This window comes from Dendrobates tinctorius, unplaced genomic scaffold, assembly GCF_039654945.1.
Source record: "Dendrobates tinctorius isolate UK_male_01 unplaced genomic scaffold, ASM3965494v1 ptg000056l, whole genome shotgun sequence".
In the NCBI taxonomy this organism is placed as follows: Eukaryota; Metazoa; Chordata; class Amphibia; order Anura; family Dendrobatidae; genus Dendrobates; species Dendrobates tinctorius.
Genome location: NW_027361724.1, coordinates 6,105,683 through 6,133,387, shown reverse-complemented (window position 1 = coordinate 6,133,387; position 27,705 = coordinate 6,105,683). Strand labels below are relative to the sequence as shown.

The 27,705-nt window shown below is 48.3% G+C and overlaps 2 protein-coding genes across 2 annotated transcripts; both read left to right on the top strand.

Annotated features, from left to right (window-relative positions):
* The first annotated feature begins 1,575 nt into the window (after window positions 1-1,575).
* On the top strand, window positions 1,576-16,604 carry LOC141091761 (peptidyl-prolyl cis-trans isomerase FKBP7-like). Its single transcript, XM_073577461.1, has 4 exons — window positions 1,576-1,930; window positions 14,955-15,056; window positions 15,235-15,334; window positions 16,545-16,604. The coding sequence occupies exons 1-3, from the start codon at window positions 1,719-1,721 to the stop codon at window positions 15,314-15,316; spliced, it is 396 nt and encodes a 131-aa protein (XP_073433562.1). The 5' UTR covers window positions 1,576-1,718; the 3' UTR covers window positions 15,317-15,334; window positions 16,545-16,604.
* A 3,352-nt stretch (window positions 16,605-19,956) lies between these two features.
* Window positions 19,957-27,705, top strand: LOC141091857 (microtubule-associated serine/threonine-protein kinase 4-like). The gene is made up of 17 exons (XM_073577611.1): window positions 19,957-19,974; window positions 20,078-20,168; window positions 20,706-20,773; window positions 21,533-21,632; window positions 22,142-22,209; window positions 22,854-22,953; window positions 23,447-23,514; window positions 24,413-24,498; window positions 24,687-24,895; window positions 25,272-25,410; window positions 25,499-25,631; window positions 25,823-25,988; window positions 26,105-26,203; window positions 26,437-26,559; window positions 26,699-26,808; window positions 26,902-27,058; window positions 27,279-27,705. Exons 1-17 carry the CDS (start codon window positions 19,957-19,959, stop codon window positions 27,374-27,376), a joined length of 1,833 nt encoding a protein of 610 aa, XP_073433712.1. The 3' UTR covers window positions 27,377-27,705.

The following is a 27,705-nucleotide window of genomic DNA, read 5'->3' as shown; positions in this document are numbered from 1 at the left end:
GGGATGGCAGCGCGTGACGCCGGAAGGTAAATATACCCCGATTTTTTATTTTTTTATCATTTTTAACATTTTATCTTTTACTATTGATGCCGCATAGGCGGCCTCAATAGTAAAAAGCTGCTCACACTTGTCAAACACTATGTTTGACGAGTGTGACCAACCTGTCAATCACTTTCCAAGCGATGCTTCAAATCGCTTGGAAAGTGCTTGAGAAAATCGCGGCAAAATCGCGAACAGAATCGAGGTGAAATCGCGCGGAAAAAAACACGCGATTTCTGGGAAGGAGTCCGGTTTTCACTGTGCGTTTTAAAACGCTACGTGGGCACATAGCCTTAGTGTAGAAAAGTTTTACATAAGTTGATTACACCCATAAATGCAATTTCTGTTAAGTGAGGACTCCAAAGGTAACAAAAAAATAGCGAGATCATTTTTCATCGTTTGAATTTTTTGCAAGATCAATACGGTTTTCTTAAATTTAATTTCCACTTTTAAACACTTCTGTATTGTATATAAATTGGTTGAAATTCTGGAGTGATTGATTTCCTAATATGACGTCATAGGAGCCTGGAGCTTTTCTTACACTGAGCTCTAACGTCACAAAAGATGATACCTAGGGTCCTGCTGCCAAAAAAGGGGATTCCAGCATCTGGAATTTTTTTTTTCTTTTCAAAATGTTACTTTAAAGACTATAGTGCAATATATATATATAAAAAAAACATATTTTGGAGCCAATTCATCAAAACTTTTAGGCCAAAAAACTGACATAAAAGGTTTGAAAAAATGTTATGACTTTTGGCATTTTCAGAAGATTGGTGGGGTGAGTGAGAGGATGGAGGTAGCAATACCTGTCCGTCAAATTCTTAAAAAAAAACAGAGTTTTGAACGCCCCAAATTTTACTCAAGTCCCTGTCTGGTACGGTGCATGGAGGCGCACACCACTCATAGACAAGCCAAATTCATTAAAGTTCCATGCACCACTAAATTGCATTAAAGGACACAACAGGTTCCCTTAATGTGAACTTCTTGTGCATATACTGTATATATATATATATTTATTTATTTTTTTTACAGAATATACCGTATATGCAATTAATAAAACAAACATAGGGTCGCTTACAATGCTTTATGCACTGCTTATAATTTTGTCTTTGTTTTCTGAAGTTAGGGGATTAGGCACAAGTAGAAAAGTGTTAAAGCAAAATCTGATTTACTTTTTATTGTTTTTTCCATAACAAGCGAAACAATGCAAAATGTAATTAGAAATGTAATCAGGCGAGGCGAGAATCGCATGACGAAACAATGCAAAATGTTATTAGATTCTTTGCGCTTCTGTGCATCCGGAAAGTTGAAGAGAAGGACAGGACTGGGAGTGTAGGGGTTTATAATGCCGCATTCCACCTAAAAGTAATGACATCTGCCTGGGGTCCTGTAACTTGAGCTCATGGCTGGAGTCAGAAACTTCAGTTCCAAAACTTTTGTCTTCAATTTTTCTTCCTGGAAGAGAAGAAAGAAATCAATTGGATGCGAGTCTGAGTCACATTATTGTGGGAGCCAATGGAAGAACCCTGTACAGACTTCAGGGATTGCTGGGTCTGCTTTCTGACTTGGAATACAGAAGTATTTGGTGTGTATTTCTGCACAGTGCCACGTGTATAGTAACAGTGGTGAAAAGATCAGGGGTTTCTGCAAGTCTTGATTCCTGGCAAAGGACAGACACCATGACAATGCCTTCCTGCCCCAAGTTCATCCTTCTTCTACCAGTTCTCTACCTCCTCACTGGTCAGATTCACTGCGAAGGTGAAGAAGAGAAGATTAAACTAGAAGTGACGCACGTCCCCAGTGTTTGCACGCAGAAGAGCAAAAGAGGCGATCTGGTGAACGCACATTACGACGGCTACTTAGCAAAGGATCTCTCCAAGTTTTACTGCAGGTAACAAAACGGATCGATTTTAGTTGTTGTCTTTTAATATTGTTGATGTTCGAGTACAACTATTGGATGACGCAATGTGTGGATCCAAAGTGGCAATATCTGTGTGACCCACAACTATTGAATCCTACAAATGTTGGGACACACAACACTTTTGTACACACAGGACTTTTTGGTGCTGTTTTTGTATGCATTTTTTTTTAGCCGGCTACATGATGTAAAATAAAATGTGATTAATCAGAGTAGAACTTATTCTTTCCTTGCTCCATACTCCAGAACTGATGTAGGCTTTTCTTGGCAGTGAACAAGGGTCAAAATGGATGTCTTGACCTGCTGGCTGCTAATCATCCAATAGTTATGACACACTGCTTATTCTGACACCCTTCTATCGTAACCATCATTACTGTTTTCATCATTTCAGACCACAAGGCTAGTCTTTACTCTCCATGCTCCAAAGGACTAGTCTTTACGCCACATGCTCCAAAGAACTAGTCTTTACTCTCCATGCTCCAAAGGGCTAGTCTTTACTCCCCATGGCCAAAGGGCTAGTCTTTACAATTCATGTTCCAAAGGCCTAGTATATACTCCCCATACTCCAAAGGGCTAGTCTTTACTCCCCATGGCCAAAGGGCTAGTCTTTACCATTCATGTTCCAAAGGCCTAGTATATACTCCCCATACTCCAAAGGGCTAGTCTTTACTCCCCATGCTCCAAAGGGCTAGTCTTTACTCCCCATGTTCCAAAGGCCTAGTCTTTACTCCCCATGCTCCAAAGGCCTAGTCTTTACTCACCATGCTCCAAAGGCCTAGTCTTTACTCACCATGCTCCAAAGGCCTAGTCTTTACTCACCATGCTCCAAAGGCCTAGTCTTTACTCACCATGCTCCAAAGGCCTAGTCTTTACTCACCATGCTCCAAAGGCCTAATATTTACTCCCCATGCTCCAAAGGCCTAGTATGTACTTCACCTTGCTCCAAAGGGCTAGTATTTACTCCCCATGCTCCAAAGGGCTAGTCTTTACTCCCCATGCTCCAAAGGGCTAGTCTTTACTCCCCATGCTCCAAAGGGCTAGTCTTTACTCCCCATGCTCCAAAGGGCTAGTCTTTACGCCACACGTGCACTAGTGAGCACAGGGAACCCATGAACCGGTTCACGCGTTCTTCGTCTTTGGTCAACCTTTGTAGGCACTCACCAATGCATACTTGAAAGACACCACAAAACACACATTTCTGTCTTTCAGGCCCCTGACTGGCTTTGTGGTTGGATGGTCTGAGGTAGCATTGTTGTAAGATCTTTCAGCAGCAATTCTTCCCCATGTGAACATATCGAACATAACTCTAAGGATCTATCTAGTGTATCTTAGGAGAGAAATCTGCTTCTTTCTCCTCCTGGACTGATCTTTCTCTCTTAATTTATGGCTAAAATCTGTCAAATCTATATTCAGTGAAGACAGATCTTCCCATTACTGAGATAGGAGATGACAGTTGGAGCTTTTAAAATTCTGTGGAGGAAGGAGGAGCTAGAGGCCGGCAGATACAGTATTCTGCTGCAAGTTCTCCTGAACAGTTACAGTTCTCCATAGAACTTTATGAGCACCAACCGTCATCTCCTATCTCAGTAATGGAAAAGTCTGTAATCACTGAACACAGATGTTACCCATACATTGAAAATTTTGAGAATGAAAGATCAGTTCAGAAGGAGAAAAGTGGATTTATATAATAATATATATTACAAAGCTTCTTATTTTCCTGTGCACTATTGATTTCTGGGCTGTTCTACCAGTGATTGACAGCTTTCTTTGCATAAGTGTGCACCGAAAATTCCAGAAAGAGCAGAGTTTAAAAGAATAAAACACAGATTATACTGAATCTATTATCACAAAACTATTTATCAATCTACGCCGCTCCTCCTGCTATATGACATGATGGCCGCAGATTGGACGACATTTTCATGGCAACAGGTTCCTCTTAATGCGGCTTGGACTCAATTGCCCCAGAACTGGCATGACATGTAATATACTATTATGGTACACTCACACAAACTGGAAAGAAGACGGGATTGTTACAAAAAACATGTGGCAGACCCACACAAGGTTTACAGTGAAAGACCACCGGAAATTAACAATAGTTTTTGGTTTTCCAATTTTCTTTGCTTGACTTTTACCTAAATTGTGTAGACCTTATGTAGATGCCGATCACAATTGTATTTTCCGTTGATGTGCCGTTCACTTGAATCAGTTATGAAATATAGGCAGAATATCACAATACTTTTTTGTTGTTGCAGTAATTGCTTACCTGGCTCCTTTGACAATATACATGTAATCCTGATTGTTCACTTTGTCCTTTCTAAGTGATCATGCCTCCTACAAGATCTGCCCACTCATCCCCCCCCCCACCGCTGCGCTCCTCATTTTGATTATCCAGATGGCTGCATTATTTTCACTCCCAACTCACCTCGACTCACATAGGGATAAAGGGAGCAGAATTATACCCATGGAGTTCACAGTTTACAAAGAAAAGAACAAACAATCTGTACATCTGCAATGTAGAACACTGCATCAGAAGAGGAGGGCCCCTAGGCAAGAGTTGTATAAGGGGCCATTTACAGTCCCATAGCTCATCTTTTTAGTTATCTCTGACTAGACCTGCTGTAGAGGAGGAAATGGGCCCTTGTGAAGTTGCCCAAGTCAGATCAATGGTGTGTCTGCCCTTAAATTGCAGAGTGAGAGATAAAACCTGCAACTTCACCCCCCCCTTCCCCACTTCTGTTTGTCATCCCTAATGAAAATGTGAATCAAATCCATTGAGTCTGACACTATGGCACCACTATTTTTTTTATTGTAATTCAAATGTCCTTTCAACATTATCCTTAAACCCCATGCCATGACACTATCTTGACCGTGGTCATTATAAATGGACAGGTTTTACATTTTTCCTGGTTGCAAGGAAAGGTTCCTGTGATGCCTGCCTATTGGGAACCTGTGCTGCCTAATGGGGACCTGTGCTGCCTAATGGGGACCTGTGCTGCCTAATGGGGACATTTACCTGCCTATTGGGGACCTGTGCTGCCTAATGGGGACATTTACCTGCCTATTGGGGACCTGTGCTGCCTAATGGGGACATTTGTCTGCCTATTGGGGACCTGTGCTGCCTAATGGGGACATTTACCTGCCTATTGGGGACCTGTGCTGCCTAATGGGGATCTGTGCTACCTAATGGGGACATTTGCCTGCCTATTGGGGACCTGTGCTGCCTAATGGGGACATTTGCCAGCCTATTGGGGACCTGTGCTGCCTAATGGGGACATTTAACTGCCTATTGGGGACCTGTGCTGCCTAATGGGGACCTGTGCTACCTAATGGGGACATTTGCCTGCCTAATGGGGACCTGTGCTGCCTAATGGTGACATTTACCAGCCTATTGGGGACCTGTGCTGCCTAATGGGGACCTGTGCTGCCTAATGGGGACCTGTGCTGCCTAATGGGGACCTGTGCTGCCTAATGGGGACATTTGCCTGCCTAATGGGGACCTGTGCTGCCTAATGGTGACATTTGCCTGTTAATTGGGGACCTGTGCTGCCTAATGGGGACCTGTGCTGCCTAATGGGGAGATTTACCTGCCTATTGGGGACCTGTGCTGGGGACCTGTGCTGCCTAATGGGGACCTGTGCTGCCTAATGGGGACAATTGCCTGCTTATTGGGTACCTGTGCTGCCTAATGGGGAGATTTACCTGCCTATTGGGGACCTGTGCTGCCTAATGGGGACATTTACCTGCCTATTGGGGACCTGTGCTGCCTAATGGGGACCTGTGCTGCCTAATGGGGACCTTTGCCTGCCTAATGGGGACCTTTGCCTGCCTAATGGGGACCTGTGCTGCTTCATGGTGATATTTACCTGCCTATTGGGGACCTGTGCTACCTAATGGGGACATTTGCCTGTCTAATGGGGACCTGTGCTGCCTAATGGGGACCTGTGCTGCCCAATGGGGACATTTACCTGCCTAATGGGGACCTGTGCTACCTAATGGGGACATTTGCCTGCCTAATGGGGACCTGTGCTGCCTAATGGTGACATTTACCTGCCTATTGGGGACCTGTGCTGCCTAATGGGGACCTGTGCTGCCTAATGGTGACATTTACCAGCCTTCTGGGGACCTGTGCTGCCTAATGATGTCATTTGCCTGTTAGTTGGGGACCTGTGCTGCCTAATGGTGACATTTGCCTGTCAATTGGGGACCTGTGCTGCCTAATGGGGACCTGTGCTGCCTAATGGTGACATTTACCTGCCTATTGGGGACCAATGCTGCCTAATGGGGACATTTCCCTGCCTAATGGGGACCTGTGTTGCCTAATGGATACTGCTCCCCCCCATACACACACATATAATACTGCTCCCCCCCAAACACACACATATAATACTGCTCCCCCCATACACACACATGATACTGCTCCCCCCATACACACACACACATATAATACTGCTCCCCCCATACACACATACAGTGGGGCAAAAAAGTATTTAGTCAGTCAGCAATAGTGCAAGTTCCACCACTTAAAAAGATGAGAGGCGTCTGTAATTTACATCATAGGTAGACCTCAACTATGGGAGACAAACTGAGAAAAAAAAATCCAGAAAATCACATTGTCTGGTTTTTTTTCATTTTATTTGCATATTATGGTGGAAAATAAGTACACTCTGCTACGTACACTCTGTACACACGCGCCTCTGCTACGTACACGCTGTACACACGCGCCTCTGCTCCCTAAACCCCGTACACACGCGGCTCTGCTCCCTACACCCCGTACACACGCGTCTCTGCTCCCTACACCCCGTACACACGCGGCTCTGCTCCGTACACTCTGTACACATGCGGCTCCGCTCCGTACACCTTATACACACACGGCTCTGCTCCACACACCCCGTACACACGCGGCTCCGCACCATACACCTCGTACACATACGGCTCCAATCCATACACATTGCACACACAGCTCCACTCCGTACACGCCGCACACACGGCTCTGCTCCGTACACCCCGTACACACATGACTCTGCTCTGTACACCCCGACCCATACACACTTGGCTCCGCTCCGTACACAAACGGCTCCGCTCCTCTGTACACTTCATACGTGCATATCTCTGCTCCGTACACCTTCTACACACACGGCTCCTCTCTGTACACCTCATACACACACAGCTCTGCTACATCAACCCTGTAAACCCCTCCTGAGCCCACACAGAAACTTACTTCACCTCATCCAGCACCATGACAACCAGCACAGCAGACATGTGACCCCCTGACTCCGCCCCTCTCGTGACCTATCACAGGTCCTGTGTGCTCAGAATAGCCCAGGACGACATTGCTGACTGTGAGGTGAGGGGCGCACTGCTGGCATCGGGCCCCCCACCGCCTTCTCAGGGGCCCATAGCGGCTGGGCGGCAGAGTAGGGAGATCGATTCTCCCTGCTCTGCCGCAGACTGTAACTGTATGGGTGCGCTGTACACGCCAATGCAGTTACGGTAGCGTAGCTCCGGCGGGCCCCCTCAGAGCTCGGGGCCGACCGCCCCCTCTTCCCCCCTGGTAGCTACGCTACTGCCTCTCCTCCGCGCTCCCACGCTGATTCCGGCAGCCGGCTTCAGTGTTGGGAGCTGCCCCCTCTGCCAGACACACAGCGGGTGCGCGATGTAGTGACGTCATCGCGCATCGGCTGTGAGTCAACAGAGGGGACTGATGGGAGAGAGAACGTCATCTGACGCTCTCGCTCCCATTACAATTGAGGGCGGCGCCGGCCCTCACTTTACTGCTGCATAGCGGCTGCCCAGGCTGGGCCCCTGGGGGAGTGGAGACCATGAAATGATATTCACTGCTTTCCATGCCCATGTGGGCGTGGGAAGCAGTGAATATTCATTTCCTTTTAGCAGCGGGGACAGGGGCTGCTGGCCCAGGGACCCCATTAGCAGCTGCGCGGTGTGCCGCTATTAGCGACACACCACTGGCTGGGGGCCCCTGGAGCAGCGGAGGCCCTAGGCAACTGCTGGCCCTGTATGCCAGCAGGTGCCAGGGCCCGCCAGGGCCCACCGGAAAATCCTCCGGTTCTCCGGTGGGCCAGTCCAACGCTGGTTGAACCCCATGGATGCAGTCCTTCAAGCTCATGTAAGTCCCACAAAATATTAAATATGACTCTAAGAGCACCACAACTTCATTCACCAATGTTATGCAACATATATTTGTATTTTAAGTTAATTATTTGTTTGAATATCACATTACTTTCTGTGGCCGACAAAACTTTTGTCTTGCCAAAATCTGACCATTCTGTGTCCATTAAATGATCAATATTTCTGCATTGATGCCAATTTATTTTCTTAACCTAAACCACATTTTGGAGGGTTTCAGCTTTCAAAAGAATAATTTATACAACCAATGGATGAATTTAACGTCAGGTTATAAGCTTTTATTTACATAACATGGATAAGCGACATAACTTCTGTCAGGGAGTTAAACACAAACAGAGAGCACAGAATGACAATTGTGCAGAAAAATCCTGCAGTAAAACATATAGCAGTAGTCAGCAATTGCTGATAAAAAGATGATAACAAATACAGGGTATTTAGTTGATACGTTTTTTTGCAAAAAAAAGTATACCATGCTGCCTCACCGCGTCAAGGTAACCTGTATTGAAGCAGTCCCTATCTAATGTATTTAAAACCTGAACATGTGAACAGTGTCTAAATGAACAGGATGAAGACAGGCGCTTCCTAGTATGGGCACATGGTGTAAGCCAGCTCTTTATGTGCATGTCACACAAGAGAGGGGTGGAGTCTCTCAAATCATGCATAGGCACGGAAAAAAATGGATTAAAAACACATGTGACATGCACACATATGAACAAGTCGGTAGGACACTGTTCATACCACCCACTGACTTAAACACAAACAGAGAGCACAGAATGACAATTGTGCAGAAATATCCTGCAGTAAAACATATAGCAGTAGTCAGCAAGTGCTGATAAAAAGATGATAACAAATACAGGGTATTTAGTCGATACGTTTTTTTGCAAAAAAAATGTATACCAAGCTGTTTTTAATTCTGTCAGGGAGTGTAGAACAGGAGACTTCTGGAGCCTCTGTCACATGTTGGTTTTTGTTGCATTTTTTGTTTCTGCTTTATCTCAGCTCTTTCAGGGATTTTGCAGCGTTTTTCACTCATTCAAATGAATGGAAAATAAAACACAAGTAAAAATGCTGCAAAAGCGCAAGGTGTGAACATGCCCTGATCCTAGTTGTGTTCTTAGTGGACCGAGAAGAGAACAGCCATGAAAACATGGAGGCGTCTGTAATCCCCGGGTTCCCCTGTAAGTATTGCAGACGATCCTGAGGATTCCATCACCACATTCCATGATGACATCACAGATGGTTGGTTATTATGACATCACAGATGGTCCTCCATTATGACATAACAGATGGTCCTCCATTATGACATCACAGATGGTCCTCCATTACGACATCATAGATGGTCCTCCATTATGACATCACCGCTCGCAGTTACTTATGCTGTGCACACAGGGTTCCGGCTGCCATTTTGGCTCCCTAGTGACTGAGTGCATTTGCAATTTTTCGCTATGGCTGAATTTCTTCTAGACAAGCTTCAGGTAGAAGCATTATCGGAGATTCTTTACACCCATTGCTCTGACATTAAGCTTCTACCACCCGATGGCATCCTCGGCTTCACTCACCGGCTGGTGGTGGAGCTAGTGCAGGACTGCCTGACCAAATACCAACAAGACCGTCTTACCTCAGAGTATCTGAAGGATTTAACCCGAAACATCAGGACATTACTACAGCAGGTAAGTGGTGGACGCTCTGCACATACCTTCTCCACAATGATGGGTCATAATGGTGGACAGAAGCTTCTGGTGTCCCCTAATATTACACAGGACGAGGCCCAGACCCACGATCATTACACTATGGCCGCCTCCATTCTCACCGCTCCGCAGTCATTACACTATGGCCGCCTCCATTCTCACCACTCCGCAGTCATTACACTATGGCCGCCTCCATTCTCACCGCTCCGCGGTGATTACACTACGGCCGCCTCCATTCTCACCACTCCGCAGTCATTACACTATGGCCTCCTCCATTCTCACCGCTCCGCAGTCATTACACTATGGCCTCCTCCATTCTCACCGCTCTGCGGTCATTATACTATGGCCGCCTCCATTCTCACCGCTCCATGGTCATTACACTATGGCCGCCTCCATTCTCACCGCTCCATGGTCATTACACTATGGCCGCCTCCATTCTCACCGCTCTGCGGTCATTATACTATGGCCGCCTCCATTCTCACCGCTCCATGGTCATTACACAATGGCCGCCACAATTCTCACCGCTCCATGGTCATTACACTATGGCCCCCTCCATTCTCACCGCTCTGCGGTCATTATACTATGGCCACCTCCATTCTCACCGCTCCGCAGTCATTCCACTATGGACTCCTCCATTCTCACCGCTCCATGGTCATTACACTATGGCCACCTCCATTCTCACCGCTCCGCAGTCATTACACTATGGCCGCCTCCATTCTCACCACTCCGCAGTCATTACACAATGGCCGCCTCCATTCTCACCGCTCCATGGTCATTACACTATGGCCGCCTCCATTCTCACCACTCCACAGTCATTACACTATGGCCGCCTCCATTCTCACCGCTCTGCGGTCATTATACTATGGCCGCCTCCATTCTCACCGCTCTGCGGTCATTACACTATGGCCGCCTCCATTCTCACCACTCCATGGTCATTACACAATGGCTGCCACAATTCTCACCGCTCCACAGTCATTACACAATGGTCGCCTCCATTCTCACCGCTCCACAGTCATTACACAATGGTCGCCTCCATTCTCACCGCTCCACAGTCATTACACTATGGCCGCCTCCATTCTCACCACTCCATGGTCATTACACAATGGCTGCCACAACTCTCACCACTCCACGGTCATTACACTATGGCCGCCACCATTCTCACCGCTCCACAGTCATTACACTATGGCCGCCTCCATTCTCACCGCTCCGCAGTCATTACACTATGGCCGCCTCCATTCTCACCGCTCCACAGTCATTACACAATGGCCGCCTCCATTCTCACCGCTCCCCAGTGATTACACAATGGTCGCCTCCATTCTCACCGCTCCAGTCATTACACTATGGCCGCCTCCATTCTCACCGCTCCGCAGTCATTACACTATGGAAGCCTCCATTCTCACCGCTCCGCAGTCATTACACTATGGCCGCCTCCATTCTCACCGCTCCACAGTCATTACACTATGGCCGCCTCCATTCTCACCGCTCCGCAGTCATTACACTATGGCCGCCTCCATTCTCACCGCTCTGCGGTCATTACACTATGGCCGCCTCCATTCTCACCGCTCCGCACTCATTACACTATCGCCTCCTCCATTCTCACCGCTCCATGGTCATTACACTATGGCCGCCTCCATTCTCACCGCTCCGCAGTCATCACACTATGGCCGCCTCCATTCTCAACGCTGCACAGTCACTACACTATGGCCGCCTCCATTCTCACCGCTCCACGGTCATTACACTATGGCCGCCTCCATACTCACCGCTCCGCAGTCATTACACTATGGCCACCTCTATTCTCACCGCTCCACAGTCATTACACTATGGCCACCTCCATTCTCACCGCTCAGCAGTCATTACACTATGGCCGCCTCCATTCTCACCGCTCCGCAGTCATCACACTATGGCCGCCTCCATTCTCAACGCTGCACAGTCATTACACTATGGCCGCCTCCATTCTCACCGCTCCACGGTCATTACACTATGGCCGCCTCCATACTCACCGCTCCGCAGTCATTACACTATGGCCACCTCTATTCTCACCGCTCCACAGTCATTACACTATGGCCACCTCCATTCTCACCGCTCAGCAGTCATTACACTATGGCCGCCTCCATTCTCACCGCTCAGCAGTCATTACACTATGGCCGCCTCCATTCTCACCGCTCCGCAGTCATTACACTATGGCAGCCTCCATTCTCACCGCTCCGCAGTCATTACACTATGGCCGCCTCCATTCTCACCGCTCCGCAGTCATTACACTATGGCAGCCTCCATTCTCACCGCTCTGCAGTCATTACACTATGACAGCCTCCATTCGCACCGCTCCACAGTCATTACACTATGGCCGCCTCCATTCTCACCGCTCAGCAGTCATTACACTATGGCCGCCTCCATTCTCACCGCTCAGCAGTCATTACACTATGGCCGCCTCCATTCTCACCGCTCCACAGTCATTACACTATGGCCGCCTCCATTCTCACCGCTCCGCAGTCATTACACTATGGCCGCCTCCATTCTCACCGCTCTGCGGTCATTACACTATGGCCGCCTCCATTCTCACCGCTCCGCACTCATTACACTATCGCCTCCTCCATTCTCACCGCTCCATGGTCATTACACTATGGCCGCCTCCATTCTCACCGCTTCGCAGTCATCACACTATGGCCGCCTCCATTCTCAACGCTGCACAGTCATTACACTATGGCCGCCTCCATTCTCACCGCTCCACGGTCATTACACTATGGCCGCCTCCATACTCACCGCTCCGCAGTCATTACACTATGGCCACCTCTATTCTCACCGCTCCACAGTCATTACACTATGGCCACCTCCATTCTCACCGCTCAGCAGTCATTACACTATGGCCGCCTCCATTCTCACCGCTCAGCAGTCATTACACTATGGCCGCCTCCATTCTCACCGCTCCGCAGTCATTACACTATGGCAGCCTCCATTCTCACCGCTCCGCAGTCATTACACTATGGCCGCCTCCATTCTCACCGCTCCGCAGTCATTACACTATGGCAGCCTCCATTCTCACCTCTCTGCAGTCATTACACTATGGCAGCCTCCATTCGCACCGCTCCACAGTCATTACACTATGGCCGCCTCCATTCTCACCGCTCAGCAGTCATTACACTATGGCCGCCTCCATTCTCACCGCTCAGCAGTCATTACACTATGGCCGCCTCCATTCTCACTGCTCAGCAGTCATTACACTATGGCCGCCTCCATTCTCACCGCTCCGCAGTCATTACACAATGGCCGCCTCCATTCTCACCGCTCACCAGTCATTACACAATGGTCGCCTCCATTCTCACCGCTCTGCGGTCATTACACTATGGCCGCCTCCATTCTCACCACTCCATGGTCATTACACAATGGCTGCCACAACTCTCACCACTCCACGGTCATTACACTATGGCCGCCACCATTCTCACTGCTCCACAGTCATTACACTATGGCCGCCTCCATTCTCACCGCTCCGCAGTCATTACACTATGGCCTCCTCCATTCTCACCGCTCCGCAGTCATTACACTATGGCCGCCTCCATTCTCACCGCTCCGCAGTCATTACACTATGGCCGCCTCCATTCTCACCGCTCTGCGGTCATTACACTATGGCCGCCTCCATTCTCACCACTCCATGGTCATTACACAATGGCTGCCACAATTCTCACCGCTCCACAGTCATTACACAATGGTCGCCTCCATTCTCACCGCTCCACAGTCATTACACAATGGCCGCCTCCATTCTCACCGCTCCACAGTCATTACACAATGGTCGCCTCCATTCTCACCGCTCCACAGTCATTACACTATGGCCGCCTCCATTCTCACCACTCCACGGTCATTACACTATGGCCGCCACCATTCTCACCGCTCCACAGTCATTACACTATGGCCGCCTCCATTCTCACCGCTCCGCAGTCATTACACTATGGCCGCCTCCATTCTCACCGCTCCGCAGTCATTACACTATGGCCGCCTCCATTCTCACCGCTCCACAGTCATTACACTATGGCGCCTCCATTCTCACCGCTCTGCGGTCATTACACTATGGCCGCCTCCATTCTCACCGCTCCCCACTCATTACACTATCGCCTCCTCCATTCTCACCGCTCCATGGTCATTACACTATGGCCGCCTCCATTCTCACCGCTCCGCAGTCATCACACTATGGCCGCCTCCATTCTCAACGCTGCACAGTCATTACACTATGGCCGCCTCCATTCTCACCGCTCCACGGTCATTACACTATGGCCGCCTCCATACTCACCGCTCCGCAGTCATTACACTATGGCCACCTCTATTCTCACCGCTCCGCAGTCATTACACTATGGCCACCTCCATTCTCACCGCTCAGCAGTCATTACACTATGGCCGCCTCCATTCTCACCGCTCAGCAGTCATTACACTATGGCCGCCTCCATTCTCACCGCTCCGCAGTCATTACACTATGGCAGCCTCCATTCTCACCGCTCCGCAGTCATTAGACTATGGCCGCCTCCATTCTCACCGCTCCGCAGTCATTACACTATGGCAGCCTCCATTCTCACCGCTCTGCAGTCATTACACTATGGCAGCCTCCATTCGCACCGCTCCGCAGTCATTACACTATGGCCGCCTCCATTCTCACCGCTCAGCAGTCATTACACTATGGCCGCCTCCATTCTCACCGCTCCGCAGTCATTACACTATGGCCGCCTCCATTCTCACCGCTCCGCAGTCATTACACTATGGCCGCCTCCATTCTCACCGCTCCGCAGTCATTACACTATGGCCGCCTCCATTCTCACCGCTCAGCAGTCATTACACTATGGCCGCCTCCATTCTCACCGCTCAGCAGTCATTACACTATGGCCGCCTCCATTCTCACCGCTCAGCAGTCATTACACTATGGCCGCCTCCATTCTCACCGCTCCGCAGTCATTACACTATGGCCGCCTCCATTCTCACCGCTCCGCAGTCATTACACTATGGCCGCCTCCATTCTCACCGCTCCGCAGTCATTACACTATGGCAGCCTCCATTCGCTCCGCTCCGCAGTCATTACACTATGGCAGCCTCCATTCGCTCCACTCAGCAGTCATTACAATATGGCCGCCTCCAATCTCACCACTCTCATCTCACGATTTCCCTTTTGTTTCCTTCCTTCCTTATAGGCTGAAGAAAGATCTCAAGATGGAGATTTGGCTTTTGTTAAAGAACCGGCCGAAAAAGTCCTGTATGTGCTGGAAGGTCCGGACCGCTCCCCGGAACTCCCGGTAAGGATCAATACTGAACCCGTCTCTTACTCCACTGGGGATGAGAACGTTCCCATGATGACGCCTGGTTGTCCAGTGACACTCGGGCGTCTGTAGGTGCAGGGTCAGTCCTTCTGATTTATGGATTCAGGAATCAGTGGAAGGTTCCACATCTTATTCTATATCTTCTATCTATCAGGAGACACCACAAGGCGATGACAAAGACGGGGAAAATGTCCCCCCGGAATCCCTGGACACTAATACGAGTCAGCCGGGGCTGAGCAGCGATCTGACCACAGGTGAGCCGATCACACGACCATCTACCGGAAATATCCGGATATTCTACAAGATAAGGAGAACGTCACATTTACTCTTTCCTGTTATGAGCTCATTTTCTCCTTCACTTTTGATGTCCGATGAGCTCCCTCTGCTGGTGAAAGGAGGTAGTGAAATTGATTTGGATGGGAAAAACCTGTCATCTGAACAGATGGAGTGTGATTGGACATCCGGAATCTCTGAGTGGATATAAGGCCGCCGACGCCCTGCTGGGTTGCTGGTGATCCTCTCTGCTCTGAGCTCTGGCCTCCAGTTTAGTCCTGTCTACTAAAGCTAAGTTTTTGCTCTGCTATTGTTCCATGAGATTTTGTCTGGTTTACTTAGTGTTTGTGTTCAGCCAGCCCTGGTTGGGACTGGCTGAACTCCATTTTTGTCTCTGATCAGTTGATCTCTTTGCTCTGTTTTCAGAATATACCTGAGTGCTGATATAGTGATTTTGAAGTCTAGTGACTTCAGGGCCTTTTCTATCAGACGTGTTGGACAGTATTTTTGGCAGGGTTTTTGCGTGATTGCAGACAGTTGCTTTTCTTTCCTGTCCTATCTAGTTAGTGAGGACCCCATCATTTGCTCAGCCTGTCTTTCTGTCTGTGTTTGTGTTTTCATCTGTTTTCACCGTCAATACATGTTGGGGGCTGTCTATTGCTTTGGGGTCTGCTCTGGGGCAGTTTAGATTTCCCCTTTCTTTCTTTAGGTTTATTTAGTTCTCTGGCTGTGAACGAGTTGTCTAGGACCACCGTAGGAACGCTCCACGGCTACTGTTAGTTGTTGTGAATAGGATCAGGTGTTTGCAATCCGCTAGCTACCAACCTCTCCGGTTTTCTGGACTTAGCTTGTATTTTTGTTTTTTCCTCCTCCGATGACTCATTCATAATACTTTCCCCTCTGTGTGATGGGAACTGGGCGGAAATGTCACATGTGGAGCAGTGGGAGGACTGGAATGGACAGTTTATGGCCTCCAATGTGCCGGTCAGGAGAAATGGGACAGAGGAGTCCGAGTGCAGAGACATGCCCCAGTGCACATTTCTCTATGGCTGCGCGGCCCGTCCCCATACTCAGAGCTCCCCATATAACCAAGATGAATCCCACCTACAGACGTCTCGTCATTCCTCCCTGATGTCGCCGGATTATGTCTGTGGGATTAATGGCGTCTGATACATTTTATCTCTGTTGTAGAAACCCCGGAGCTGCCGGACCCTGAGAGTGTGATCTGTGAGATCCCGGAGATCCACGAGCCTGCCACTGTAAGTATCATAGAGGGAGATGTCTGTGCGTCACTGATCCTGGGGGTTAATGACCCATCCAGGATTATCCCCATGTAACCAAGGGCTGTCTCTATTCTGGGCGAGATAATAGCAGTTATATTATAGGGAATCTGTCAGAAGGTATTTACTCCACATCAGAGAGCAGCACAATGTAGAGGCAGAGACCCTGATTCCAGCGATGTGTCCATTACCTTACACTATATTCTTTGCTGCAGATCTGGCTGTGCTCTGAACACTGAGCCCTGTATAATCCCGCCCACACCAGTGATTGGCTGCGTCTTGTGTATAACCCCGCCCACACCAGTGATTGGCAGTATCCTATATATAACCCCACCCAAAACAGTGATTGGCAGCTTCCTATGTACTCTGTTTATAGGCAGAAAGCTGCCAATCATTGGTGGGGACGGGGTTACTCAGAGCAGCAGGACTACAGGGCACGAGAGAGAAAGTCCTGTACTGATAATCTCAGGCTAATAAAACACTGATTGTAGTGATCACAAACAGACTTTGTTCCCATGATGGCGCCTGATTGTCTGGTGACACTCGGGCGTCTGTAGGTGCAGGGTCAGTCTTTCTGATTTATGGATTCAGGGATCAGTGGAAGGTTCCACATCTTATTCTATATCTTCTATCTATCAGGAGACACCAGAAGGCGGCGACAAAGATGGGGAAAATGTCCCCCCGGAATCCCCGGACACTAATACGAGTCAGCCGGGGCCGAGCAGCGATCTGACCACAGGTGAGCCGATCACACGACCGTCTACCAGAAATATCCGGATATTCTACAGGACAGGGAGAACGTCACATTTACTCTTTCCCTTCTGTGTGATGGGAACTGGGTGGCCTTGTCACATGTGGAGCAGTGGGAGGACTGGAGCGGACGGTTTATGGCCTCCAATGTGCCGCTCAGGAGAAATGGGAGGTAGAAGTCATATGTAAAGTAAGATGGAAGTGCCCTAGGGGCGTGGGACAGAGGAGTCCGAGTGCAAGGTCACGCCCCAGTGCACTTCCAGGCTAATTTGCATTTTCCGGCTCTGCTCCAGCTCTCTTCCCATCACTCACATGTGCAGCGAGGGTGGGGGGCGCCTCATGTAGTAATCGGAGTCCTCCATCACAGATAGCACATTTCTCTATGGCTGCGCGGCCCGTCCCCATACTCAGAGCTCCCATATAACGAGGATTAATCCCACCTACAGACGTCTCGTCATTCCTCCCTGATTTCGCTGGATTATGTCTGTGGGATTAATGGTGTCTGATACATTTTATCTCTATTGTAGAAACCACTGAGCTGCCGGATCCTGAGAGTGTGATCTGTGAGATCCCGAAGATCCACGAGCCTGCCACTGTAAGTATCATAGAGAGAGATGTCTGTGCCTCACTGATCCTGGGGGTGAATGACCCGTTCAGGATTATGCCCATGTAACCAGGGGACATCTCTATTCTGGGCGAGATAATAGCAGTTATATTATAGGGAATCTGTCAGAAGGTATTTACTCCACCTCTGAGAGCAGCACGATGTAGAGGCAGAGACCCTGATTCCAGCCATGTGTCCATTACCTTACACTATATTGTCTGCTGCAGATCTGTCAGTGCTCTGAACGCTGAGACCTGTATAATCCCACCCACACCACTGATTAGCTGCTTCTTGTGTTTAACCGTGCCCACGCCAATGATTGGCAGCTTTCTGTGAATAACCCCGCCCACACCAGTGATTGGCAGTATCCTACATATAACCCCGACCACAACAGAGACTGGCAGCTTCCTATGTACACTGTTTATATGCAGAAACATGCCAATCATTGGAGGGGGCGGGGTTACTCAGAGAAGCAGGACTACAGGGCACGAGAGAGAAAGTCCTGTACTGATAATCTCCTGCTGATAACACAATGATAGCAGTGATCACAAGCAGATTTTGTTCCCATGATGGTGCCTGATTGTTTGGTGACACTCGGGCATCTATAGATGCAGGGTCAGTCCTTCTGATTTATGGATTCAATGATCAGTGAAAGGTTCCACATCTTATTCTATATCTTCTATCTATCAGGAGACACCAGAAGGCGGCGACAAAGATGGGGAAAATGTCCCCCCGGAATCCCCGGACCCAAATACGAGTCAGCCGGGGCCGAGCAGCGATCTGACCACAGGTGAGCCAATCACACGACCGTCTACCGGAAATATCCAGACATTCTACAGGACAGGGAGAACGTCACATTTACTCTTTCCCCTCTGTGTGATGGGAACCGGGCGGCCATGTCACTTATGGAGCGGTGGGAGGACTGGAGCGGACTGTTTAGGGCCTCCAATGTACCGGTCAGGAGAAATGGGAGGTAGAAGTCATGAAAAGCAGTGTGGAAGTGCACTGGGGGCGTGGCAGAAGAGTCCGAGTGCAGGGACATGCCCCACTGCACTTCCAGGCTAATATGCATATTCCGGCTCTGCTCCACCTCAATTCCCATCACTCACATGTGCAGCGAGGGTGGGGGGGCTCCTCATGTAGTGATCGGGGTCCTCCATCACTGACAGCACACTTCTCTATGGCTGCGCGGCCCGTCCCCATACTCAGAGCCCCCATATAACCAGAATTAATCCCACCTACAGACGTCTCGTCATTCCTCCCTGATGTCGCTGGATTATGTCTGTGAGATTAATGGCGTCTGATACATTTTATCTCTATTGTAGAAACCCCTGAGCTGCCGGATCCTGAGAGTGTGATCTGTGAGATCCCGGAGATCCACGAGCCTGCCACTGTAAGTATCATAGAGGGAGGTCTGTGCGTCACTGATCATGGGGGTGAATGACCCGTTCAGGATTATCCCCATGTAACCAGGGGACATCTCTATTCTGGGCGAGATAATAGCAGTTATATTATAGGGAATCTGTCAGCAGGTATTTACTCCACCTCTGAGAGCAGCACGATGTAGAGGCAGAGACCCTGAGTCTAGCCATGTGTCCATTACCTTACACTATATTGTCTGCGGCAGATCTGGCAGTGCTCTGAACGCTGAGCCCTGTATAATCCCGCCCACACCACTGATTAGCTGCTTCTTGTGTATAACCCTGCCCACGCCAATGATTGGCAGCTTTCTGTGAATAACCCCGCCCACACCAGTGATTGGCAGTATCCTACATATAACCCCGACCACAGCAGAGACTGGCAGCTTCCTATGTACACTGTTTATATGCAGAAACCTGCCAATCATTGGAGGGGGCGGGGTTACTCAGAGAAGCAGGACTACAGGGCACGAGAGAGAAAGTCCTGTACTGATAATCTCCTGCTGATAACACAATGATAGCAGTGATCACAAGCAGACTTTGTTCCCATGATGGTGCCTGATTGTCCGGTAACACTTGGGCGTCTGTAGATGCAGGGTCAGTCCTTCTGATTTATGGATTCAAGGATCAGTGAAAGGTTCCACATCTTATTCTATATCTTCTATCTATCAGGAGACACCAGAAGGTGGCGACAAAGATGGGGAAAATATCCCCCCGGACCCAAATACGAGTCAGCCGGAGCAGAGCAGCGATCTGACCACAGGTGAGCCGATCACACGACTGTCTACCGGAAATATCCGGATATTCTACAGGACAAGGAGAACGTCACATTTACTCTTTCCCCTCTGTGTGATGGGAACCGGGCGGCCATGTCACATGTGGAGCAGTGCGAGGACTGGAGCTGACGGTTTAGGTCCTCCAATGTATTGGTCAGGAGAAATGGGAGGTAGAAGTCATATGAAAAGCAGTGTAGAAGTGCACCGGGGGCGTGGCAGAAGAGTCCTAGTGCAGGGACATGCCCCACTGCACTTCCAGGCTAATATGCATATTCCGGCTCTGCTCCACCTCGATCCCCATCACTCACATGTGCAGCGAGGGTGGGGGGGCTCCTCATGTAGTGATCGGGGTCCTCCATCACTGACAGCAAATTTCTCTATGGCTGCGCGGCCTGTCCCCATACTCAGAGCCCCCATATAACCAGAATTAATCCCACATACAGACGTCTCGTCATTCCTCCCTGATGTCGCTGGATTATGTCTGTGGGATTAATGGTGTCTGATACATTTTATCTCTATTGTAGAAACCCCTGAGCTGCCGGATCCTGAGAGTGTGATCTGTGAGATCCCGGAGATCCACAAGCCTGCCACTGTAAGTATCATAGAGAGAGGTCTGTGCGTCACTGATCATGGGGGTGAATGACCCGTTCAGGATTATCCCCATGTAACCAGGGGCCATCTCTATTCTGGGCGAGATAATAGCAGTTATATTATAGGGAATCTGTCAGAAGGTACTTACTCCACCTCTGAGAGCAGCATGATGTAGAGAAAGAGACCCTGAGTCCAGCCATGTGTCCATTACGTTACACTATATTCTCTGCTGCAAATCTGGCAGTGCTCTGAACGCCGAGTCCTGTATAACCCTACCCACACCAGTGTGTATAACCCCACCCACACCAGTGATTGGGTGCTTCCTGTGTATAATCCCGCCCACACCAGTGATTGGCTGCGTCCTGTGTATAATCCCGCCCACACCAGTGATTGGGTGCTTCCTGTGTGTTACCCCCCCACACCAGTGATTGGCAGCTTCCTATATATAACCCCGCCCACACCAGTGATTGACAGCTTCTTATGTACACCGTTTATAGGCAGAAAGCTGCCAATCATTGGTGGCGGTGGGGTTACTCAAAGAAACAGGACTACAGGGCAAGAGAGAGATATCCCTGTACTGATAATCTCCTACTGATAAAACTCTGATTGTAGTGATCACAAGCAGCCGTTGTTCCCATGATGGCACCTGATTGTCCGGTGACACTCGGGCGTCTGTAGGTGCAGGGTCAGTCCTTCTGATTTATGGATTCAGGGATCAGTGGAAGGTTCCATATCTTATTCTATATCTTCTATCTATCAGGAGACACCACAAGGCGACTACAAAGATGGGGAAAATGTCCCCCTGGAATCCCCGGAGACTAATACGAGTCAGCCGGGGCCGAGCAGCAATCTGACCACAGGTGAGCCGATCACACGACCATCTACCGGAAATATCCGTATATTATACAGGACAGGGAGAACGTCACATTTACTCTTTCCCCTCTCTGTGAAGGGAACCTGGCGGCCAGCTCACATGTGGAGCAGTGGGAGGACTGGAGCGATCGGGAAAAATGGGAGGTAGAAGTCATATGCAAAGCAGGATGAAACTGTCCTGGGGGTCGTGGCAGGAGTACGAGTGCAGGGACACGCCCCAGTGCACTTCCAGGCTAATATGCATATTCCGGCTCTGCTCCAGCTCTCTTCCCATCACTCACATGTGCAGTGAGGGTGGGGGGCTGCTCATCTAGTGATCGAGGTCCTCCATCACTGACAGCAAATTTCTCTATGGCTGCGCTGCCTGACCCCATACTCAGAGCCCCCATATAACCAGGATTAATCCCACCTACAGACGTTTCGTCATTCCTCCCTGATGTAACTGGATTATGTCTGTGGGATTAATGGTGTCTGATACATTTTATGTCTATTGCAGAAACCCCTGAGCTGCCGGATCCTGAGAGTGTGATCTGTGAGATACCAGAGATCCAGGAGCCTTCCACTGTAAGTATAATAGAGGGAGATATCTGTGCGTCACTGATCCTGGGGTTGAATGACCCGCCCAGGATTATCCCCATGTAACCAGTGGCCGTCTCTATTCTGAGGGAGGTAATAGCAGTTATATTATAGGGAATCTGTCAGCAGGTATTTACTACACATCTGAGAGCAGCATGATGTAGAGGCAGAGACCCTGATTCCAGCAATGTGTCCATTACCTTACACTATATTCTCTGCTGCAGATCTGGCAGTGTTCTGAATGCTGAGCCCTGTATAATCCCGCCCACACCAGTGTGTATAACCCCACCCACACCAGTTATTGGCAGCTTCCAGTATAGAACCCCACCCACACCAGTGATTGGCAGCTTCCTATGTACACTATTTATAGCAGAAAGCTGCCAGTCATTGGTGGGGGCGCAGTTACTCAGAGCAGCAGGACTACAGGGCACAAGACAGATAGTCCTGTACTGATAATCACCTGCTGATAAAAGACTGATTGTAGTGATCACAAAAAGTCGTTGTTCCCATGATGGCGCCTGGTTGTCCGTTGACACTCAGGCGTCTGTAGGTGCAGGGTCAGTCCTTCTGATTTATGGATTCGGGGATCAGTGAAAGGTTCCACATCTTATTCTATATCTTCTATCTATCAGGAGACACCAGAAGGCGACGACAAAGATGGGGAAAATGTCCCCCCAGAATCCCCGGACGCTAATACGAGTCAGTCGGGGCCGAACAGCGATCTGACCACAGGTGAGCCGATAACACGACCATCTACCGTAAATATCCGGATATTCTACAGGATAGGGAGAATGTCACATTTACTCTTTCCCCTCTGTGTGATGGGAACCGGGCGACCATGTCACATGTGGAACAGTGGGAGGACTGGAGCGGACGGGAGAAATGGGAGGTAGAAGTCATATGCAAAGCAGGATAGAAGTGCCCTCAGGGCATGGCATAAGAGTCTGAGTGCAGGGACACGCCCCAGTGCACTTCCAGGCTAATTTGCATATTCTGACTCTGCTCCAGCTCTCTTCCCATCACTCACATGTGCAGCGAGGGTGGGGGGCAGCTCATGTAGTGATCGGGGTCCTCCATCACTGACAGCACATTTCTCTATGGCTGCGCGGCCCGTCCCCATACTCAGAGCCCCCCATATAACCAGGATTAATCCCACCTACAGACGTCTCGTCATTCCTCCCTGATGTCGCTGGATTATGTCTGATACATTTTATCTCTATTGTAGAAACTCCTGAGCTGCCGGATCCTGAGAGTGTGATCTGTGAGATCCCGGAGATCCACAAGCCTGCCACTGTAAGTATCATAGAGAGAGATGTCTGTGCGTCACTGATCATGGGGGTGAATGACCCGTCCAGGATTATCCCCATGTAACCAGTGGCCATCTCGATTCTGGGTGAGATAATAGCAGTTATATTATAGGGAATCTGTCAGCAGGTATTTACTCCACATCTGAGAGCAGCATGATGTAGAGGCAGAGACCCTGAGTCCAGCCATGTGTCCATTACCTTACACTATATTCTCTGCTACAAATCTGGCAGTGCTCTGAACGCTGAGCCCTGTACAATCCCACCCACACCAGTGTGTATAACCCCGCCCACACCAGTGATTGGCTGCGTCCTGTGTCTAACCCCACTCTCACCAGTGATTGGCAGCTTTCTTTGTATTATCCCACCCACACCATTTATTGGCTGCTTCCTGTGTATAATCCCACCCTCACCAGTGATTGGCAACTTCCTATGTAAAATCCCACCCACACTCGTAGACGAATCACACGGAAAGGTATTTTCGGCAATTCACTGCCTAGAGTATTAGTCCCACGCTATCCTTAGCAGCCTCTCGTCCTAGGCCTGTTACTTCGTTCACTGCGGTTCACACACTAACTGACTGTCACTTCATGGACTTGCCACTAGCTCTCAGTTCCCCCTCCCAATCTGGATCGGCCACTACAGTTAACCCTGTCTCAGCTAGCTGTAGTCCCAGTGGGTATCATCCATTTATCACACACATGAACAGCAAATACATTTAACCCTTGGAGTGTCAGAGAAAAATCCATCAGCCCCACCACTCCTACACCTACATCGGATCAGTGCAAATCAGCTGAGACATGATGTAGTACGAGACGTTTCTGCATCTGGAGCTTTTCTCCAGCAGCTTCTAGATCTTAACATCATTTCTGCTTCTTCTATTATAGAACTTGATGGAATCATTGATCCCGGCGAGAAAGCCGCATATGAGCGACTTCGAGACATCTAAACTGATCAGCGGTGGATGTTTTGGGTGAGATTTTTGTTGGCATTATCCACATTTCTCAGGGTTCCCTATGACAAGGCTTCAACCTCTGTGCTCTGCCATGCAGTGTTATCATAGGGACATGATCTGAGTCCACATCACTGTCTTGTCCAAGGACTTCTATAGCTGGATTTTTATAGGGCTCATTATTAACCATGGATTCTTCTTCTCTCCAGGGCTGCCTACTTAGTGCAGCACAAACACTCACAGCAGATCTTCACTATGAAGAAAATGGCGAAGAAGAACCTGGAAACTGAAGAAGATGTGGACGCGGCCTTTCTGGAGAGGGACATCATGACCTTCGCTGATTGTCCCTTTGTGGCCTCCATGCTCTGCTCCTTCCCTACTAGATCTCACCTGTGTATGGTCATGGAGTATGTCGGAGGTAGGACATGTACATATATTATATTCAGCCTATGTCTGCGGACATCTTATTATGACTCATATTGATAGGACTTGTCCACGTGGATGGTTGCATCCCCACCCAGCATTTACTGTAGATATTAAGGAAAGTCATTAATGTGTGATGTCCCTGTATGTCCGCACTGAGCACGTCTGTATCTCCAGCTGTAGACCAGTTGTGGCATCACTGTATATGGACGACATTTCACCGTGACCTCAGACCAATATTCTGTGCACTATATATGCATTATATCTGTATATATTCTCTCCTGCTCCGATGTCTCAGCTCACTTCTCATGATACATCTTGGTGATCTGCTCTATAAACCCCTCACCGCTCATATTTCCTTTCTTCTATAGGTGGAGACTGTGCGTCCCTTCTAAGAACCAGGGGCCATTTATCTATCCCCTTGGCCCGCATGTACTTTGCAGAAACAGTTCTTGCAGTGGAATACCTGCACAGCTATGGTGTGGTGCACCGAAACCTGAAACCGCAGAAGTAAGTGCCCCCTATAGTGTAATAAAGAGGGGAGTTATTATTTATGATCACACGATCTGTGAGCCTAAAACCTTCTTCTCTTTCACAGCCTCCTGATTACAACTGCTGGGCACATTAAAGTCACTGATTTTGGGCTTTCAAAAATTGGTATCATGATACCAAAAACCAACATCTATAAGCAATCAGCGAAGGACATCTCCAGAGAGTTCAAGGACCGTGAGGTTAGCATCACTTACTGGAACTTAGCTTGTTCTTTACAAATCTCATCACTATTGTCTCTTCTCTACGTTCTTCATTTCTGGAGAACTTCTCCACTTCTATTTGATATTCTGTCACTGTGTATTTAATGGTGAGAACTTGTCTTAATAATGAGTTTCATCACCTCTCATCTGGATATTCTGTTGGTTTCTAGAATTGTGGTACCCTGCATTACATGGCCCCAGAGGTCATCATGAAGAAAGACTACGGAAGACCTGTTGACTGGTGGTCAATGGGTATCATCCTCCATGAATTCCTGGTGGGATCTTTACCATTTGATGTGGATTTCATAACTGAGCTTAAAAGATTGATTGTCATGGGTAAGTAGAATGATCCGATCTTTGCTTTGACTGGTTACATTGGTTTAGTTATTTCCTTTGCTGCATCTTACAGTCCAATACAAACGTTTTATTTTCTGTAACTTTCTATATAACAGCAAAAATACCTTGGAATCACAAACGCCATCCACCCCGTAAGGCTAAGAACCTCATCACTGAGCTGCTCCAAAAAAATCCTGAGCAAAGACTTGGGACAGGTAACAGATATAATAGTATTAATATTTACTTATTACACTGAGGACAAATCGTTCATGTCCATGAGGGTCAGCACTTCTCTTTCTGCTCGCCTATTTCTAGTTCTCCATACTGTGACTTTCTTTCTATTTCCTTCATGTTGGCCCAGTTACGTCATTAGTTCAGATTAGGATAAACTGTTGAGATATCGAGCAGTTTCTGACAATGTCCTCATCAATTTTTTTTTTTTTTCCAGGTGGAGCATTTGAGATTAAGGATCATCCATTCGTGAAAAAATTAGATTTTGACAATATTCTAAATCAGAAGCCAATGTATATTCCTCATCTTTTGTCAGATGTGGACACCAGACTCTTTATCAGTAAGTAGAAGGAGACATCATCTAGACTAAGTTGCTGTTTGTCTCGTCTTCCTTAATATGTGACATCCGGTTCGCGGATGAATTGTGACTGTGCTATATCCACAACCTCTCGTAACATTTCATTACCTATGTCTTGTAGATCACGCTACTAGAGACATGCCTATGGTCTCAGAGAATGAAGAGGACACAAGTGAGGACAAGGACCTTGACTTCCAAAATTTTACGTCATCCTCTGAAAGGCTTTCTAAAGTGAATATATGACCAATAAATCCAGAATATGTAAAAAAAAGACATCTCAAAGTAAAAAAAAGTATTTCATATCTTATTTTTTCCCTTATTTAGCTCTGCACCATCGCTACCATCATGATGAACAATGAGAATTCAAAGTCCCATCCAGAGTGTACCCAAGCATCAAATATCGAGAAAAGAAATTCTGTAATAAATCCGAATGCAGAGCAAGAAAGCCAAGAAAATGTAAAAAAGGGGAAAAAAAGAAGAGGTGAGATTGAGAATCATGTCCATGTTGTGTGATGTCGGTCAGTGAGAAGAATTCATGTGTCATCTGTCAGTGATGGGATTAACACATGTATGATGGTTGACAATGATCCTTGACCTCTGTGTGATGAGATTCCTCAGCTGTCTGGCCACTGTGACCCCACAGAAGTATCATGTTGTATGGAGTCCCATCACTTACATTGCATTTACTTCTATTCTCATAGGTTCCATCTTCCGCCGGATCTTATCATCCTGCCGGCGTGGATTATCCAGGGCTGCCAGCGTGCTTACATGTTGTTGCCGCTCCCCTACAGACATCTAAAAGACGAGAAACCTCCACATCCAGCGCCCTGAGGTCCAGCAGTTACACCATCACTGCTGGAGAAGTATAGAAGGACCTTCATCATCTAGCTGTGTCCTTTTGTCACATCTCTACCTGGACATGCATAGCCTCTGTCACCAGGCTCCGCGGTATCCATACTGGACATCTATGGCCTCTAACCAGGCTCCGCGGTATCCATACTGATCACCTGGTATCTGACCCCGGCTGTCTATCAGACTATGATTTTGTCTATTGATTCAGTTCCTGGTTTTCTCCCTCCATTATCATTTTATCCTATTATTAATAAAGAAAATATTCATTAAACTTTA